The sequence below is a fragment of the Mytilus californianus genome, unplaced genomic scaffold (assembly GCF_021869535.1).
Source record: "Mytilus californianus isolate M0D057914Y unplaced genomic scaffold, xbMytCali1.0.p SCAF_1, whole genome shotgun sequence".
In the NCBI taxonomy this organism is placed as follows: domain Eukaryota; kingdom Metazoa; phylum Mollusca; class Bivalvia; order Mytilida; family Mytilidae; genus Mytilus; species Mytilus californianus.
In genome coordinates this window covers 6,139,757-6,157,406 of record NW_026262581.1, presented here as the reverse complement: position 1 = coordinate 6,157,406, position 17,650 = coordinate 6,139,757, and the positions used below count along the sequence as shown (strand labels likewise).

The 17,650-nt window shown below is 33.3% G+C and overlaps 2 protein-coding genes across 2 annotated transcripts; one reads left to right on the top strand and one right to left on the bottom strand.

Annotated features, from left to right (window-relative positions):
• LOC127739401 (dynein light chain Tctex-type 5-like) lies at positions 1 to 987 on the bottom strand. The gene has a single exon (XM_052251173.1). The coding sequence runs from the start codon at positions 985 to 987 to the stop codon at positions 205 to 207; it is 783 nt and encodes a 260-aa protein (XP_052107133.1). The 3' UTR covers positions 1 to 204.
• A 9,408-nt stretch (positions 988 to 10,395) lies between these two features.
• On the top strand, positions 10,396 to 14,439 carry LOC127738881 (transforming growth factor beta-2 proprotein-like). Its single transcript, XM_052250390.1, has 3 exons — positions 10,396 to 10,763; positions 11,628 to 11,744; positions 13,564 to 14,439. Exons 1-3 carry the CDS (start codon positions 10,457 to 10,459, stop codon positions 14,136 to 14,138), a joined length of 999 nt encoding a protein of 332 aa, XP_052106350.1. The 5' UTR covers positions 10,396 to 10,456; the 3' UTR covers positions 14,139 to 14,439.
• The last annotated feature ends 3,211 nt before the right edge of the window (positions 14,440 to 17,650 follow it).

Genomic DNA, 17,650 nt, shown 5'->3' with positions numbered 1-17,650 from the left:
TCTCCATAACCATCCATTTTAGGCAGCGGAAAATGTCTCCATAACCATCCATTTTAGGCAGCGGACAAAGTTTGTTTAGGAAGTCGGTGTAGAAATTTGAATGGAAAAGAAATGTAACAGAATCCGTTTGTTTACAGCACTTCATTTATTAATCACTGAACACCAAATAAGCGAAAGCAAATATAGATATGAAAGTGATATATATCATTCTGCATAAACAGCAAAAACCATACCGATAACACTATAATCATCACGTTTAACAGTTACTGTGGAAGAATTGTCAAACCTTTGATCCCATAAACATCGAGATGTGATCACCATGCTCTGATCTGCCCTTTGTACTGCTAATACATGACAAATAAATTTGAACCGTTGCATATTTAAAGATTTTACCTTCTCTTTTATTATTTCACTTGCAAGTTTACATTTCTGTCCCATAGAAGAATTATCGTAAAGGTTATCTTTGACGTTTTCATGAAACACGGTCAGCATTATTTGCTTGACTTGGGCATCCAAGAATCTATAGTCCGGTATCATTTTATATGTATTTTCATATTTAACTTCTGGTTGGAGGTCACCTGTAGATGATGCACTACCTCTGTCATGGTCCTTGTGGCTGTGACCTTTGACTGACCCATGTCCTATAGAATGTGCGGTATCTTTTCTGCTAAAACTCTTGGTTCTATGACGAACTGGATGTGAAGAATGGGCAGAAGTAGCATTTATTGTCGCCCCTTTTAGAGCATGGTGCTTCTCGTGGTGGGAATGATGTTTGTCATGGTGTTTATCTGAATGCGCATGATGTTTATCTGGATGGGCATGATGTTTATCTGAATGGGCATGGTGCTTTTCTGAATGGACATGCTGCTTGTCGGAATGGGCATGCTGCTTGTCTGAATGATGACTGTTCTTTTCTGTTTTGTCCGAATCTCCATGACCGCTTTTATGCCCTGTTGGTTGGTTTTTCTTATCGTGTTTGTCTTTCATGCCTGAAAATGAAAACATTTATAAGTTCGGTTGTCAAATACTATCTTTGGAGTCTATTTTAACTGACATTCGTAACAAATCAAAGTAAGTCAAAATTCAGCTTTCCGTAACTTCACTTGCCTTTAAGGAATTGCATCGGATATATTGGGAAAGGAATTTTGTTCTTGAAAGTCGATCAGCCGCCCATATAGGAATTCATATTTCCAAAATAAAACCAATAAAAAATGGGAAGAAACTAAGAACCAATTAAAAATCAGACCAATCGAAGAAAAACAGACAACAACATGGTAAAAAAATGACGAACAAACAAACATTCAACAAAACATTATATCAATAAATATATCTAAATCGTAAAGTGATGTTTTATTACATTTATTTGCTTTCAAACTTTTCGTTTCGAGCGAATTCTACTAAACTCCAAATATCCAGGCCTTTCCCATATATATCTTTACTGAATTTTAGTTGGTATGATCAATAAGCTGGTATTTCTTCCTTTTATATACAAGCCGATAAATCCACAAGTGAGTTCAAGGGTTGTCTAGGGTATTGCTTTGGGTCCTTTTACACTGAGATAAATATACGGTACGAGTTTTGCTCATTGTTAAGGGCATACAGTATTATTGCTTACATCCACGCAATTTGGACATTGTTTGATATTTTTATCATTGGCAATCATGCCTCATCTCCTTTTTCATAGCATCTGAACTTATTTGTTTGCTGTGCGGAATGTAGATATACACCCAAGTACGAATGGAACAGGAATGCAAAATCAAAGGTCTCGTGTTTGAAAAGTGTCATGCTCTCCGTGCGAATAGATAACATTACAATAATTCTATGAGGGTTTGGTCTATTGAAAAACATTGTTTTTGTCCCTACTAAACACATCCATTTTAAAATTTTCCAGTGACATTGCTAATTTATCGGTCTTCATCCATGTCGACTTATATTCCATAACTGCATCATGAATTGATGCAAGTTTAATTTGTTCTCGTCCTGAATAAACACGAAGTATTTACCACTGAATGTTAAGCAAACAGGTTAGGGTAATACAGCGAAAGACCCAGCATTCGAGAACTTTCAAGGAGATGTAAGGATTGTAACTGTGTTCCCAAAATATTACATTTAACGTACTAGTATTTATTAGCCAATTGTCGTAGCCATTCTCCCGTCATATTCTCGACTGAGACATCACCAAATGAGACTTAATACACATTTTTTACTTACCGTGAGCAACGCGACAGGTGTCACATGTGGAGCAGGATAACTTACCCTTCCGGGGCACCTGCTACCACCTTCAGTTTTTGTTGGGAATTGTGTCGCTCAATATTTGGGTTTTTTTATGTAGTGTGGTATAGACTGTTAATTGTCTTTTCGTTGTTTTCGTTTTTGTAATGACTTTGTCGGTCCCTCTTCAACGTATGAGTTTTAATTCTCCCTTTGATATCTTCCGTCTTTTTTTATTTTTAAAAATTTTCGGAAAGCATATGTACTTACCAAGAGCAACACGATAGGTCTGACAGAAATCATAAATAAGCTTCTGTAAATACCATATGTACTAGTATCTTATGTTCGGATTTGATAAAGTCGCCCTTAAACTATGATTTATGGTTTTAAATAAAAAAATATGTATTTGAGCAAAGTTGCCATTTAGCTATCATTTACCAATTAAGATATTTTTTTTTAATAAAAAAATATGTATTTGAGACAACAATATCGATTACGCATAAAAAGTGGAGCATACAGTTGTAAAATAAGGATGAAAGCATATATATATATATATATATGCATACATATTATGCATATTTTTATTCCAAGCTAGTAAATGTTGCATATGCTATAGTTCAATAATATTAAATGTTTGTATGCATACATATTATGTGTTTTTATTTCAAGCTGGTAAATGTTGCATATGCTATAGTGCTAAAAATGCAAATGTATGAAGACTTTGTATACGTCTGTCAGTTATTGAAGATCCTATTCATATCTTTTAGTTATATTTGTGTCTTTGGGTTGCTGTCTCATTGATCTTTACGCAATATCTCTTTTTATCCTTACATGTCAATACATTAAAAACACCCTTGAAATTACATAGTCGACAGTTCGTGCCCAAATTGCAAGACTTTGTCACTAGTACGATTTTATTTCAACATTGACTATTAAAGATTCAAAAATCTATATTGTCAATTGCAAGTCATACATACATAAATAAATTTGTTTGAATATGGCTTACATCTCAGATATAAGCTGTAATCGAATGTTATCAACAATTCTACGTTGTTATATTGATACATTCAAGTATATGAGATACTATACAATACAAACTTAGATATATATCTATTCTATCTGAGTCAGGTGCCTTACAAGTATGATTTATACTTTAAAAAAAAATGCCGATCCTTATGAATATATGTTTTATAAAAGTTTACACGAGAATATATTTATTGAAACTGTAATAAAGTTTCGTCAATATGAAAAAAATCCTCTTAACATTAGTTTTGGTTATAATACACTTCATGGACAATTACAGTTCATGAAAAAATCTCTCGTATTTGGAAAAAAATATGGTACGTTGAAAGACACAATAAAAATAATAATCTACGTGTATATTAAATCATCTACCAGTATTCAAAATATGATTTTATGCATCCAAACTTTGAAAAAATCCTATCTAAGGTGAAAACATTATGCAACCGGGAAAGAAATAATACAAACCTCTCCCTTTTAAATTAAACGTGTGCTCCTTAACTTCTAAACAATACCAATTCAATTTGATGAGCAGATAATTACAAGATGAAGGCATGATTGACTTCATTTCCAACAAAATTGATGTTTTTTTGCTTGTATTCCCCAGTATAAGCTTACCTTCAAGTATGGATTCCTAAACTCATAAACTACTTCAAGTTACAAATTAGAAATCTTTATGTTTGTAGATACCACTACATGTAATAGAAACTCAAATAGTTTTAGACACTGATTAATACAAGATCTATGACTTTCCCAAAGTTCCCTTTATCTTGTAACTAAAGCAAATGTGTTTATGAAACCTATCGATTTGTGGTTGATATTGGCCTTCTGAAGGCAAAAACGTATAGTTTGATTAAATACAAAGTTAGCTTAGCGTGATACAATTCAGTATACTTAAACTGGTATCAGTTTGTTCAATAATTGATTCCAGGTGGTCAGGGGTTACTTAAACTTAAGATTATACCTTATAGACAATTTATAGAAAAGGTACATGCTTGTTTAAATATTTTATCAAAAAACAAGAAAATCAATTCTGTACCTAGGTTGTTTTAAAGACACTGTTATATATAAAGGCAGATAACTTTCAAATTACAAAACAAATATGTTTACTTTAAATAAATATTGATACTTTCAACAATACAATGCAAGGCAATACAACATATCTAGACAAAAGATTAACTTTGAAAGCAAAAAATCTTGTTTTCAAAATTATGTATCTAAAAATCCACTGATTTCAAAGCGTTCAGGATAAAACGTTTCAGACTGATTTATACAGAAAATAGATTCAACATGAAAGTAAAGAGATGAGGTACGATTGTAAACAACTACATGTGACCTTCAATACGCCATTCAACTAAGAACAAACCCCGTATCTTATAGTAAGCTATAAAAGCCATCGGGATAACAGATTGTGAAACGATTCAAAACAGAAAACTAACTACATATAACCTACGAATTTCATTCAAAATAAGCTGGTTTTAATCACGGTCATTAATTTTTTAATATTGATAAAAATCATGAAATATCACAGTTCCCTCAATCGTTGTCGATCGTCTTTATGAGATATAAAAAAGATTTGGTATGATTGCTTATGAGACAACCCATCCACTAAAGACTAAATGATGTAGATGTAGCAACTATAGGTCACCGCACGACCTTCAACAATGACCAAAACCCATACCACTATCAAGCTATAAAAGGCCCGACACAACAAATGCAAAACAATTCAAACGAGAAAACCAACGACCTGATTTATGTACCCAACAATAAACGAAATACAGATACAATATACAGCAACATACGATAACAACTAAGTGCTTATGTGAGATTTGGTATATAATAAGCTTATTAAAAATTTCAACTTGTGTACTGATGAATTGCATTGCACAGTCTTGGCGTCCTCGGCCATTCAGTAAGACCCAAAACAGTTACGTTCGAGTTAGTTTCTGAAACGATCTATTGTACATACTTTAGACCAAACTAATTAGTCCGGATATGGGACATACAAGAGAGGTTGAAGATACCAAATGGATATTCAAACTCATTAGTCAATGACAAACTGGCAATGCCATAACTTAGCGTAAGTATTGGACGTAACGGCGATAGAACATGGTTGAATTCGGATTATTCCCCTTTTACTAGCAAAAGTATCGGATTGTCTTGGAGTATAGGGATGATACCAAGTTCAATATTGAGAAATACATGATCTAAAATATTATTAGGAAATGTCCCTGGAACAGCATCTACACATCTTAGATGAATATTGTATACTGTAACATTTAGCAAAATGGTATTCATTAATGCTTAACAATAAATGAAAGAAAGTCCTGTAAATTATCATTAAGGATCATTAAGTACATGTATCACTGCATAAAATCCAAATCACACGCGAACTAATAAATATATCCCAGAAATCGGCTGACAAGCATGGCGGCATAAGTGTAACATAGTTCCCATTTTAATAAACTAAAAGGAATATTATACTTCCGTTGTCCTCTCTGAAATTGGCTAGCCAATTTTAACAAGACTGCACAGGAATGCTGTATTGAATGTAGTCTGCGAATGAATCACATTTGAGTACAGATAACTGCCAGAGGCAATCTTTGATTATGATTGACCAATTTTTAAAAAGCCACTACTCTGAAACTACATGGTAAAAGTTTTGAAACTTAAATATCTTCTACAAACAATCTTTATATAAGTTGATCGGATGGAAACGGGGGGAAACTGTTGTCATTATAGTTTCCAGTGAAACTCTATGAAAATGCCATGGCAAACATGGCGCCAATCGTGTCACTTAAATCCCATTAAAACTTTATAAGAAACCTGTTTTATCATAGTTTCTGGTACTGTGAGTCCAATGTAGATCAAACTGGCGCGTGACGTTTGCGCGAAAAAAAAATGTCCACGTATGCGCGACAAAACGCAATTTTACGTTTGTGCGAAATTTGCCAGTTCAAAAGTTACTACATTTTTACGAATTAATTAAATGTTCTGTCAAAACAAAGTAATTCAAATAATCATGATTTCTGAAATGAATTAAAAAAGATTAAAATTGAAAACAAAATAAAGTGAAATGACAAGGTGAAAATCGATATTCAAGATGGAGTTAACCATCTGTGGGACAAATAAGAACTGATTGCGAACGTAAAGTTTTGCTCTTGGGGAAATAAGCACAATCGTGAAAGTGGTGAACATAAAAGAGAAAGAAATACAAATTATTTTATACTGATTAAACTGCAAGTGTAAGCGACGGTGTATACTAAAAGACACTGTAGTCTTCTCTCATAATCAGACATTATATATAGTTATCAGGTTTTAAACACAGGTAAAAACACAGGTAAATTACAGGTAAATTCGCGAAAACGTAATACCATTTGTTCGCTCAAACGTACTACCTGTCAAAATTAAAATTCGCGCAAATGTAAGTCGCTCGATCAAACTTGAATCAGATGTCTATATTTTAGTTCAACGATGAGACACAGTGTCTGTAAATTGTTAAAAAAAAAATTTATGTTTTGGCAATAATGTAAATACATTGATCAAATAAATGACATATAGTTACGTAACATGTACGTCAATGACTCTTCTTCCATTGTTTGATTCGAGGTACATATGTTGTGAAAGTCGAAAGGATACTCTTGATAAATTTATGACAAAATGATATTCATTAGCTGATTGTTTTAACAGTATTAATTTGTTAAATATCAGAAGGCTATATTTGTATTTGATCCTGCTCCACATGTATCACCTGTCGTGTTGCTTATAAGTAATAGGTTCAACTATTTGAATGTATATTTAATTGATTTATTGATTTGTATAAAACTAAGTAGATGTGGTACGATTACCAATGAGACGACTATCCCCCAGAGTTTAAATGACGTGGATATAAGTAATTATAGGTCACCGTACGGCCTTCACAAATGAGAAAAACCCTCACCATATAGACAGCTTTGAAAGGCCCCGACAAGAAACATCTGAAATAATTCAAACTAGAAAACTAAAGGCCAAATTTATAACAACACAATTTACGGAAAACACATTTGACAGACATACAGATTGTTGGTTTATTTGTATTCGTTAATGTTGTAACTATAGCACGTTTGAAGTTTGAGTTTTATTTTTTTCTAGTAACTAGTTTTATTTGTCTTTATTGGACATTTTCAATTTGAGGATTCAAATTAATCTTTAAATCATGTTAAACGAACATTTTATGGCTGTGTTAGCCTAAGAGAGGTTTATATTATGACACATACCAGCAACAATAGTTAACTCGTGTATAGAAATAGTGTCATTCTCATGTCCGGCAAAAGTGGGGCGACCGTTTAGATATATGGGATGTATGAATACACAGCCACGTTCGTTTAGAATGCCAATGCCCCGTATAGAGTCAGTTTCGTGCACTCTGCACGTTAACGCCTTCATCACCCTTGTAACAACTCTCAAAGGGCCCGTATGTAGCCTATTGCAAGGCATTTTTAATTGCTCTATCCAACATTCCCTCATTTTCATGTGTCAGTCCGGTCGACCTTCCTATTAAAGTGATTATGATTATGATTTGTTCTGGTCCTGAATATGTATGAAATATTTGTCACTAGAAGTTAAGCAAGTTACAATATTGTGATATTGTTAATGATGAAAAGTTCTTATTTCAATGATGTTTATATACTCAGGCCTTTGTCGCACTGCAGTTTCTGTATATGTTAAATGAAATTTGATTGGACAATAAAAAGCTGCCATTGCTGAGAGAGCATCCTTTATACAGGAATAAGGGTGACTGGTTTACATTCCCCGGATGGTCCTTAATAGTCTGCAAAACATAAAGCTAGTGATTGTCTTGTGTCACGTTAATATTTTTTTTCATAATGTCTATCTATTAACAAGAGTCCATAATTAAAAGTTACAAATCTATTCATGAACGAACTTCGCCCACAATAGAAAAAATAGATGTGGTATAATTGCCAATGGGACAACTATCAATCAGACTCTAAATTACGAGGATGTAAACTATAGGTCACCGTACACACTTCATCAATGAACAAAACCGTATAGAACTTATATAGTTATTATAGACCTTGACAAAGCGTGAAATAGTTGAGAGAAAACCAAGCTAAGCACACAAAAAACTGCAGACAGCAACAAAATACAACCATTGATTTATAGTCTCCTTACTTGGGACAGGGACATAAAGAATGTGGCGAGAGTAAACATGTTTGTTAGCGCTCAACTCTCCCTTTATCTTGGACAGTGGTGTAATATCATAACCCATAAGAAAGAACTGTAAAAATCAGTTGGAAAGGTTACTGAAATGGTAGATCAAAGCCAATTTCAACTAATAGCACCCACAGACATGTGTCCGCCTACTTGTCAAAGTACAGACAGATGTCTGTGACAACGACATACTAAACAAAATTGACAAGTAAGAGTCCATTTCTATACTTATTTGACACGAATATTACCAGAACCAAATAATTGGTGAACAAATTAATATAGTAAAACCCTTGCTAAAGAAGTTGTCCTTTTGACTGTGCGGGATGTACAAATACGCAGTCACGTCCGGACGGACAGGGGACGTTAAACTCGATGCTTCATATAGATGGAGTACCACGCTCTCTGTACGAAGAAAAGCCAACCTTGCATCAACTAATGTAGGTATCCGTAGGTAGCCTTTTGGAGTGCAAAATGTCTGCCCCTATCCAACATGCACTCGTTTTTCCAGGGGCATTCGAATTCATACGGTGCCAACTTGAGTTTTGTCTTTACTGACTTTATACGTCACAGGAGAACAGACACATTCTCCGTATATGTAGGAACCTTAAGAAAAAGTACCAACAAACTCGATTGATATGAAGGAAGGATTAAGATTTTTTAATTTAATGCACTAGGAAAATTCAAATGTACCTTACTCGTACGTAATCATTTATGAGATCGAACTGATTTGTGCAAAACTCGAGGCGAAGTCATTTTTTTTAAATTTTTTTAGGACAAGGTACAGTAAATGATATATGTCACAGATTTTGTTAAAATTTTGCATAGTACATTGAATCGTTGAACTATAACTGAAAATCGAAAAAATAATGCAGTTGTCTCTTTTATACTCGGAAATATTACTGATTGAATTCTTTCAAAATATGTGAACATTTGTACAGAAAGCACATAAAATCGTCGAAAAACATTCATAAATGTCTTTAAATAAAAAAAAATGTTTGTTGACACATAACGGAAATTTATGTATCAACAAACTTTTTTTTTATGCAAGTATTTTTTCATTCACGACCGTTTAAAATTTAGATATTTAGCTAACTTTGGGTACGCATCCCTGCTCATTGGTGCTCATACGTTGCATATAGTTTTCGTAAATGTAATGACTGTTCAAACCTGTGAGACATGATGCACGTATATACATGTATGACAGTTTTAATTATATTCTATTAAGAATAAATTCAGTCTCAGTTTAAACTTAATAATGAATATTCTCTTGGTCTGGTAGTATCTATTAATGAAATTAGATATTTTGACAGAAAAATCCTTTTGTTTAATTATGTTTCTGCTTTCCGACCATTGTGTTTCCGACCTAAGATAAATATTATAACAGAAATTGTCAAAAGGCAAATAGGTTCTAACATATAAATGATTTTTTGACTGCAACCTAGTCGTTATTGTTTTACTATCCAAACTTTGATTGTTGTAATATACAATGTCACGTGGTAGTCCAGGGACCGTATCAAAGACATAGATAACTACCTGTATAAATGATAGAAAAATCGAGACGTTCCGAGAATCTTGATTCCGAGGATATTGAATGGCCCATAGACACTTCCAAAACTCACCAATATATAGGCAAAAAAAAGTTTAGTGTCACTGAACACGGACATGTGATAGTGCGAGCGGGCCAGGATGTCCCATGGACACATATTCTTGCTTAAAATTCATACAGATGTTTTAAGTTTAAACATATCGAAATGAATAAGATGGCCGCAATAATATGAATAATTAAACTATCAACATTTTATTTTCCATTCCCATAAAATAAAGTAGTGTCCCCATATATCTAACCACCATCAGGTGATATTCAAACAACAACAGGTGAAAATATTTTAAATTGAACTGTCTTATATATTTGACATTCTGTTTTCAAATTTGATTGACAGAATGGCATTGGTTTACTATTTAATAAATATGTTATCGTATTTGGTTAATGTTATAAGCCGCAGTTAGTCAAATAATGACGATCTCGTATTTTTCGTTGTGTTGTGCTTTTTTCGTTTGCAGCTTAGTGGTTAAGCTTGAATATTCAGACACCGAAAAGGTTCTGCATTCTATCTTACCAAAACTACAACCCGAGGAATTACCCGACGTGGATGACGAATTTGGCGAGAAGAAACATCACTATTTCACAAATTATGTCCAGAACCTTTATAAAGAAATTTCTTTGAGCGATAAAGATAAATCAGTGCATGTTTCAAATGATAGAACATTTACTGATGATCAGAAGGACTTAGCTAGTGTCCATATTCTTCAAGAAAACAATTGTAAGTAAAAGATATAACTTTTTTCATTATCCGAAGATTATAAAAGATTTTTTTTTACTGTGAACTACTGTCATCATAAACAATAACAAAATCTATTTCACAGTACAAAAGGAACATGTGCATCAATATCCCCAGTTTCATTTATCAAATAAAAATATTCCCATTTGCTGTTTTTGTTAAATATACCAGTTGAAATTTTGTTATAAGGTAAAAAGAACACCGTTTTGGACAATTCAAAGATTGAGAACTTGTCATTTGTTGTGGGCGTTTGTGTATGGTGGTAGTCTGAATGATAACCTCTAGATGACTTCAAGTTGGTGATGATTTCCGTTTCAGAAATGTTATTTGCTATAGTCTGAATTGTGTTCTGAAATTTTATCTTGATGCAAGTTATCCCTTGAATGTCTTAGTTCGTTTTTAAGAAAATATTCCTGTCAGTTTACAAATAATATTAGGTTTTTTGAAAATTTCTTAATAGCTTACAGTCTCATTACTTCTATTATTCTTTTACACATACTAGTTTATAAAGCAAAAAAATTTTGTTTCATAAATTGATAGACGATTTCAAATAAACAAATTATCATTGCTCTCCATTGCAGATTTCCGGTACTATTAGCCGTAAAATGGAAGTATTATTACTATTATTTTCAAATACGACTTTCTTGAGATAGCTATAGGAAATCCCAAGTTCGCTAAGCTCCCATTTCCAACCTTGAATAAATAACTCATTGCAAGAAAAACTAAAAAACAAACAAACAAAAACAATAAACAAAAACAAATCTTGAAATTTGAATAGATCTAACAAGATTACAACGACAACAACAATTTCAGCATAATTAGCGGAATATATTATTGATGTTTCAGTTAACCAGAAAAATCTTCAGTTTGACATTTCAAGTCTGCCACGAAATATTGACGTTTCTCTTGCTGAAATCGTTACGCAACAAAACAATGCTGATAAGATGTCAAAGAAAATACCAGGTAATTTTTTTTATTGATTACGTAAATTGTATTTTTTCGACAATTCCTACACTAGGAAAAGTAAGATGATACTGAGAAGGCAATTGAAAAAACGAGTCGAAGACAATGACAATGGTCAAAAGAAAAAAAGACACTGATAAATAAAGATTGAGAAAAAAAGGTCAGCGGTTCCTGCTGCAATGAAAGTTCATAGTTCTGCTCATGTAATGAACCATCCGATTACAAGTTGTGGATGCCACAACGTATTTTTGTTACAAAATTTGGATAACGTTTCACAGGAAAATATTATCTCCCAAGTAGAAGGTTTTCTCAACCGAAAGAAAGTTATGACTGGAAAGACATCAATATATCAAAAAGTTTTTATAAATAAACCTATTTCTCTTTTGATTGTTAATTTCTTACTGTAATTGTGGTGAACACGACTTGATGTTTATTTTTTTTACATGTATATTGTATACTAGTATATGAAGGAAAGGCATTTGAGTCTTGTCTCAACATACATACCTGCCTTTGTCATTTGATACAATTATTATAATCTTTAATTAAAAGTCTTAACCGTCTTTTCTTAGTAGAGAAAGAACAACTGCGCAAATAATGCTCTTTACATTCTCTGACATTGATATATTAATAAGTCAATTTCCTAAATGTACTATTGTTTCTTTCTTTGTGTCAAATAACGCCATTCACAATGCACTATATCTCCCTTTGATACTTAACTCATATTTCTTTTACATTTTTCTTCCCACACTAAAATGAAAACGAAACATATAAGCAGAGTTCATACATTCTGGCCTTTGTTAGTCTTGTATGTTTTTTTTAAATTTTGGTTCATTTATATGTTTCGGAGTTGAGGGTGATGTCCATTTTTGTTAATTTGTACACATTTTTGTTAAAGGGCCAGCTGAATCCCGCCTCCGGGTGCGGGAATTTCTCGCTGTGTTGAAGACCCATTGGTGGCCTTGGGCTGATTTCTGCTATTTGGTCGGGTTGTTGTCTCTTTGACACCTTCCCCGTTTCCATCCTCAATTTTATTATTTTGTAAGTCTAATTGATGACAAATACAAGGAGGTGTGGTATAAACGCCAATGAGACGGCAGCCCAACAACATAAGATATAATGTTTCAGGTAGCACCAACCTTGTCTAATGTTGTGTGCAATAGATATACTTTAACATTACTGAAATAACAGATTTATCGATTTTACATAAATTTTGCTGTTTTTTGTCAGATAAGCATTACAAGATAAGATAGTGAAATTCTGTAAAATCCATATAGTTCCCGAGATAAGTTTTACAGTGAAATAAACACACTTAATTACTCTTATTTAAATTCGATATTGTCGTATCATATCTTCGTTACTGCCGCTACTCAGACATGAGAAGTCTATATCTAATACTTATTGATGAGACAAATGATCTTTGTTAATCATTTTTCAAATCGTAAAGTTAAGCTTTATTCTAATAACAAATTGAGTTATTCTATGTCATCACTGAAGCTAAGGATTGACGGCATACACAATTTTTCCTGTCCAGTTTTCTATTGATAGAACATCAGAAATCTTTTCTTATGCGATTAAATATTCTTTTAATTTCGCACAGCTTACACACAAAAACGGTAAAAGTCATTTCGAAATTTGAAACAAGCATTAAAGCAGTCAGAATGATTAATTTTCTCTTATCAATTCAACAGAACATTTTATGACAAATATTGATTGCATGTTACCCCTAAAAGGTGGTTGATGCTAAACACATTTGGTAAAAACTAAATAAAAAAAATTATTGGTAGTGTTTTTCATTATGATACAAATTATAATTTTGCAGACGTTACTGAAGACTATAACATAAAAGACGTGACGAAAGATTTTCAAGTTTTCTACAGTTCTGGAACTACTTTGTTTGAAGTGGGACTTGATAAAGAAATTCGGAAACAAGCCAATATGAATGCACAATTAGTACTTTTTAAAAACGTCAACAAGACTCAACTATCTTCACTTCGATTACGACATAGAAGAAACGTACAAGATTTCTTGGAAGAACAGGATTTAGGTGTAATCACAACCGATTCGTTTTGTTCAGTAGAACCATGGATTGTAGATTTTAGTGAACTTGGTTGGCAAAGTTGGTTGTGGGCACCTTCTTCATATCATGCAAATTCGTGTTCCGGCAGCTGTAGCTTTCTCAACAGTAATAACACAATTTCCTTTCATGCTATTATCAAACAACATTATTATAGATATCCTTATTTTCAGGAGAGTTCAACTGAACATTTGGACTTGTCCACTTATTGCGTACCAGCTTCATACGAAGCACTGACAATCACTTATATAACAAAGCAAAAAATGATTTCTATGAGACAGATTCCAAAAATGAAAGTAACGTCGTGTATGTGCGCTTAAAACTTTTCTGTTGACAGTGATATTCCGGGAATGAACGAGCTTCACATTGGCTTTGAAACGGTTTGTTTATAATTGATGTCATTTTTTTTAGGACGAGAAGTTGTTAAGAATTAAGAACAGCGCTTTACTTGAAAATCAGATGTTAGAATCCAATATTAAATATAAATAGTTTCATTCGATATTTGATAATGAATAAAACAAATACAGAAATGTTTATATCGACATAGAAAATGGCAGAAAAATGATTAAACAGTCAGAGTAAAATATGATTAAACAGTCAGAGTTAAATATGATTAAACAGTCAGAGTTGAATATGATAAAACAGTCAGAGTTAAATATTTAAACATTTTAGAAAATATTATACTGATGTCTATTGACAGTGTAGATATAAACATTAAAAGAATATAAAAAGGTCGTCAGCGTGGTTTATTCGAATTGGGTGAGCTATTTAAAGATTTTTCAAAACATTGGTCTCACACTGTGGGAAACGACAACTTACAAAAACTGTGGAATCCAGTTGTCCATAGTTCAAGCCTCTATCGCCATGGAACTATTTTTTCAGTGTTGTTACCAATTTTAAAGTCGCAAAATATACATGTTAGTAAAAAAATAGTTCGGAATATACCGATGGAAACATATAATAAATCGAAGAGAGACACACAACACCATCTACATAAGAATCCACAAAACATTACACAGAAAACTAAATATTCAGCAACACAAATCGCTTTAAAAAATAGCGATACACTTAGTTACTCCGATAATAACAGTAGTTCTTACTCAATAATTGTCCATTCTGATGATGCTCGTACTAAAATCTTGCAAATTATGGTCGGTGCTTGTGCTTCAAACCACATAAGATTGGCAAAAGTTTCAGGTATAGCCCTAAGACACCATAATCAATCAGTAAATGTACATCATCTAACTTTAAAACACGAATAAATGGGAAAATATGACAAATGCTCTGGACAGAGAATACACATGACCGATAAAAACAACATAGATATTATAAAATGAAACATAACAAATATAACAAACAAACAAAAAACAATAAAAAGTAACACGAACTACACTTATAAAATCCAAAGGAACTTGGGTTCTCCGAAAGGTTAAGCAATGTTTGGTCAACTGGTGATAGCATTGATTATTAAAATAATAAGCAATACCATAAATGTACATATTTGGTTCAGATACCGGTATTAGACATTTTCAACAACTCTCGACACCGACTAATGACACCAGGGGCGTGTTTTTTTGTTCTTCGGTAGTGAGCCAGAAGAGGTCCATTTCTGTTTTTTTGCATAGGGAAGATCTTCTGGCTCTCTTCCACCTCTTCTTTTTTGATAGGTTGTTTAGACGGCAGAGGCACATAACAAACATGGCGTCGTTTAGTCTAAATGACATTGATAAATTTCTAAATGCAGATATATTAGAATGTGAGCTGTGTTATAAACGTTTTTATGGTATGACAGTCTTAGTAGGACATTCATGTAGGACGATAAGCTGGATAAATATAAGAACTACACGGACAATTAATAACAGTTAAGGGACGACTATTTGATATTCTAGGGAAGGGATTTTGATTGATTGGTGTTTATCGCTACTTTCAACACTAAGTTTGGCTATTCCGTGGTGGTCAATTTAAATTTATAGATGAAGAATGGGGAAGGGTAGAGGGCATTATTAACTTTTTTAATCTGTCGCTAATTATGCCTATTTTTCAGCTCTTACCAGGCAACCATATTCATATATGAAATCCTCCTGTCCCCCACCCCAATAAATGAATAAATATCAAATGGTTTTTCTTCTTATTTAACACAAGTTTAAATTGATTGATTGTTTGTTGCTATTTTTTAACGCCCAGTGACAAATATGTCATGCATGTTCAGGACTCGGTTCAGGAAAACACGAGTTTAAAAGTCAGGTATATAATATAAAAACGAAGAGATGTATGATTGCTAATGAGGCAACTATCCACCGGAGTTTAAATATGAAGTGGATGTAAGCAATTATAGGCAACCGTAATTAAGGCCTTCAACAATGACAAAACCCGATACTGTATTAAAAGTCGTCTATAAAAGGCCCGACGTGAAAAGTGTGAGAAACAATTCAAACGAAAAAACTAACGGCCTAATTATACATAACAAAATAATTTACAAAATATCAAATATGAGTCGAGACATGAACCAACGACAACCACTAAACTACAGGCTCCTGACTTGGGACAGGCACACAAAGAATATGGCAGGGTTGATATAAAAACGAAGATTGCCAATGAGACAACCCTCCACAAGAGACCAAATGACACAGCAATTAACAGCTATAGGTCACCGTACGGCCTTCAACAATTAGCAAAGCCCATACCGCATAGTCAACTATAAAAGGCCCCGAAATCACAAATGTAAAACAGTTCAAACGAGAAAACTAACGTACGGTCTAATTAATGTACAAAAAAATGAACGAAAAACAAATATGTAACACATGCAGCAACAAACGACAACCACTGAATTACAGGCTCCTGACTTGGGACAGGCACATACATACGGAATGTGTCGGGGTTAAACATGTTAGTGGGATCCGGCCCAACCCGCCCCCTAACCTGGGACAGTGGTGTAACAGTATCAGAACATGTTTGTGAGTGCTCAACCCTCCCCGAAGCTGGGACAGTGGTGTAACAACACAATATAAGAACAACCTGCACAAATCAATTGCAATTAGATTAACTCAAAAGATCGGTACGAGACACACACAAAAAAAGAACAACTTACATTAAGACAATAGACACAAAGCACCGAAATAAGAGTATTTGCAATTACTGGAAGTTTGTTCAAAGCTAATTATAACTAGTACTGAAATAAATCTTGTTCTCCCAGACTGAAGTATCAATCAGTACACAACCAAATGACCTTCGAAATTTTGCAATAAAAATAATAGTTAGGACCAGAAGATTTTCTTCAAGGACCACCAGAGAAAAATGATTTTGAGAACTTTCCGATATCTTTGCTTTATACAAAAATAATCCAGTTTGGGTACTTTAAAAAAATTGGATAGACAAGATGTCCTTTTTGATTATATTCGAGACAAACCGGCATTGACGAATTTTTGTGCAGGTTAAGATTATTCTTAAAAATCAAATACTGGGAGTTTAAGCCTGATTTGTCTAGCAAAATTGAGTTAGAGGAAAGAACAAAGAAAAATGTCACGAACAGAGCACACTTTTACAGTCATGTCTACCGGACGTATCTTAATTTTCTATAAAATCATCGTAAACTTCATTTATGTCATCCAACATAACAAAAATCTGCTATATTCGACGGCAAATTGAATTTTTGTTTTATTGATCTTCCGTAGAATATCTCCAGAAGAGGTTCAGATTCATTTTTTTGGACTCTTCACCAGAAGACATTCTGGAGATGTGCAGAAGAGACCAATAAAACACGCCCCTACAGTTTACAGGTAAAATGGAGGGGTCGTCTTAAAGACAAAAACCATCATGATTATCATTACGTATA

Coding starts and splice junctions, on each gene's coding strand:
- LOC127739401 (XM_052251173.1), bottom strand. CDS start 987: ATGAAAGACAAACACGATAAGAAAAACCAACCAACAGGGCATAAAAGC.
- LOC127738881 (XM_052250390.1), top strand. CDS start 10,457: ATGACGATCTCGTATTTTTCGTTGTGTTGTGCTTTTTTCGTTTGCAGC. Junction 10,764..11,627: donor TATTCTTCAAGAAAACAATT/GTAAGTAAAAGA, acceptor TTGATGTTTCAG/TTAACCAGAAAAATCTTCAG. Junction 11,745..13,563: donor GATGTCAAAGAAAATACCAG/GTAATTTTTTTT, acceptor ATAATTTTGCAG/ACGTTACTGAAGACTATAAC.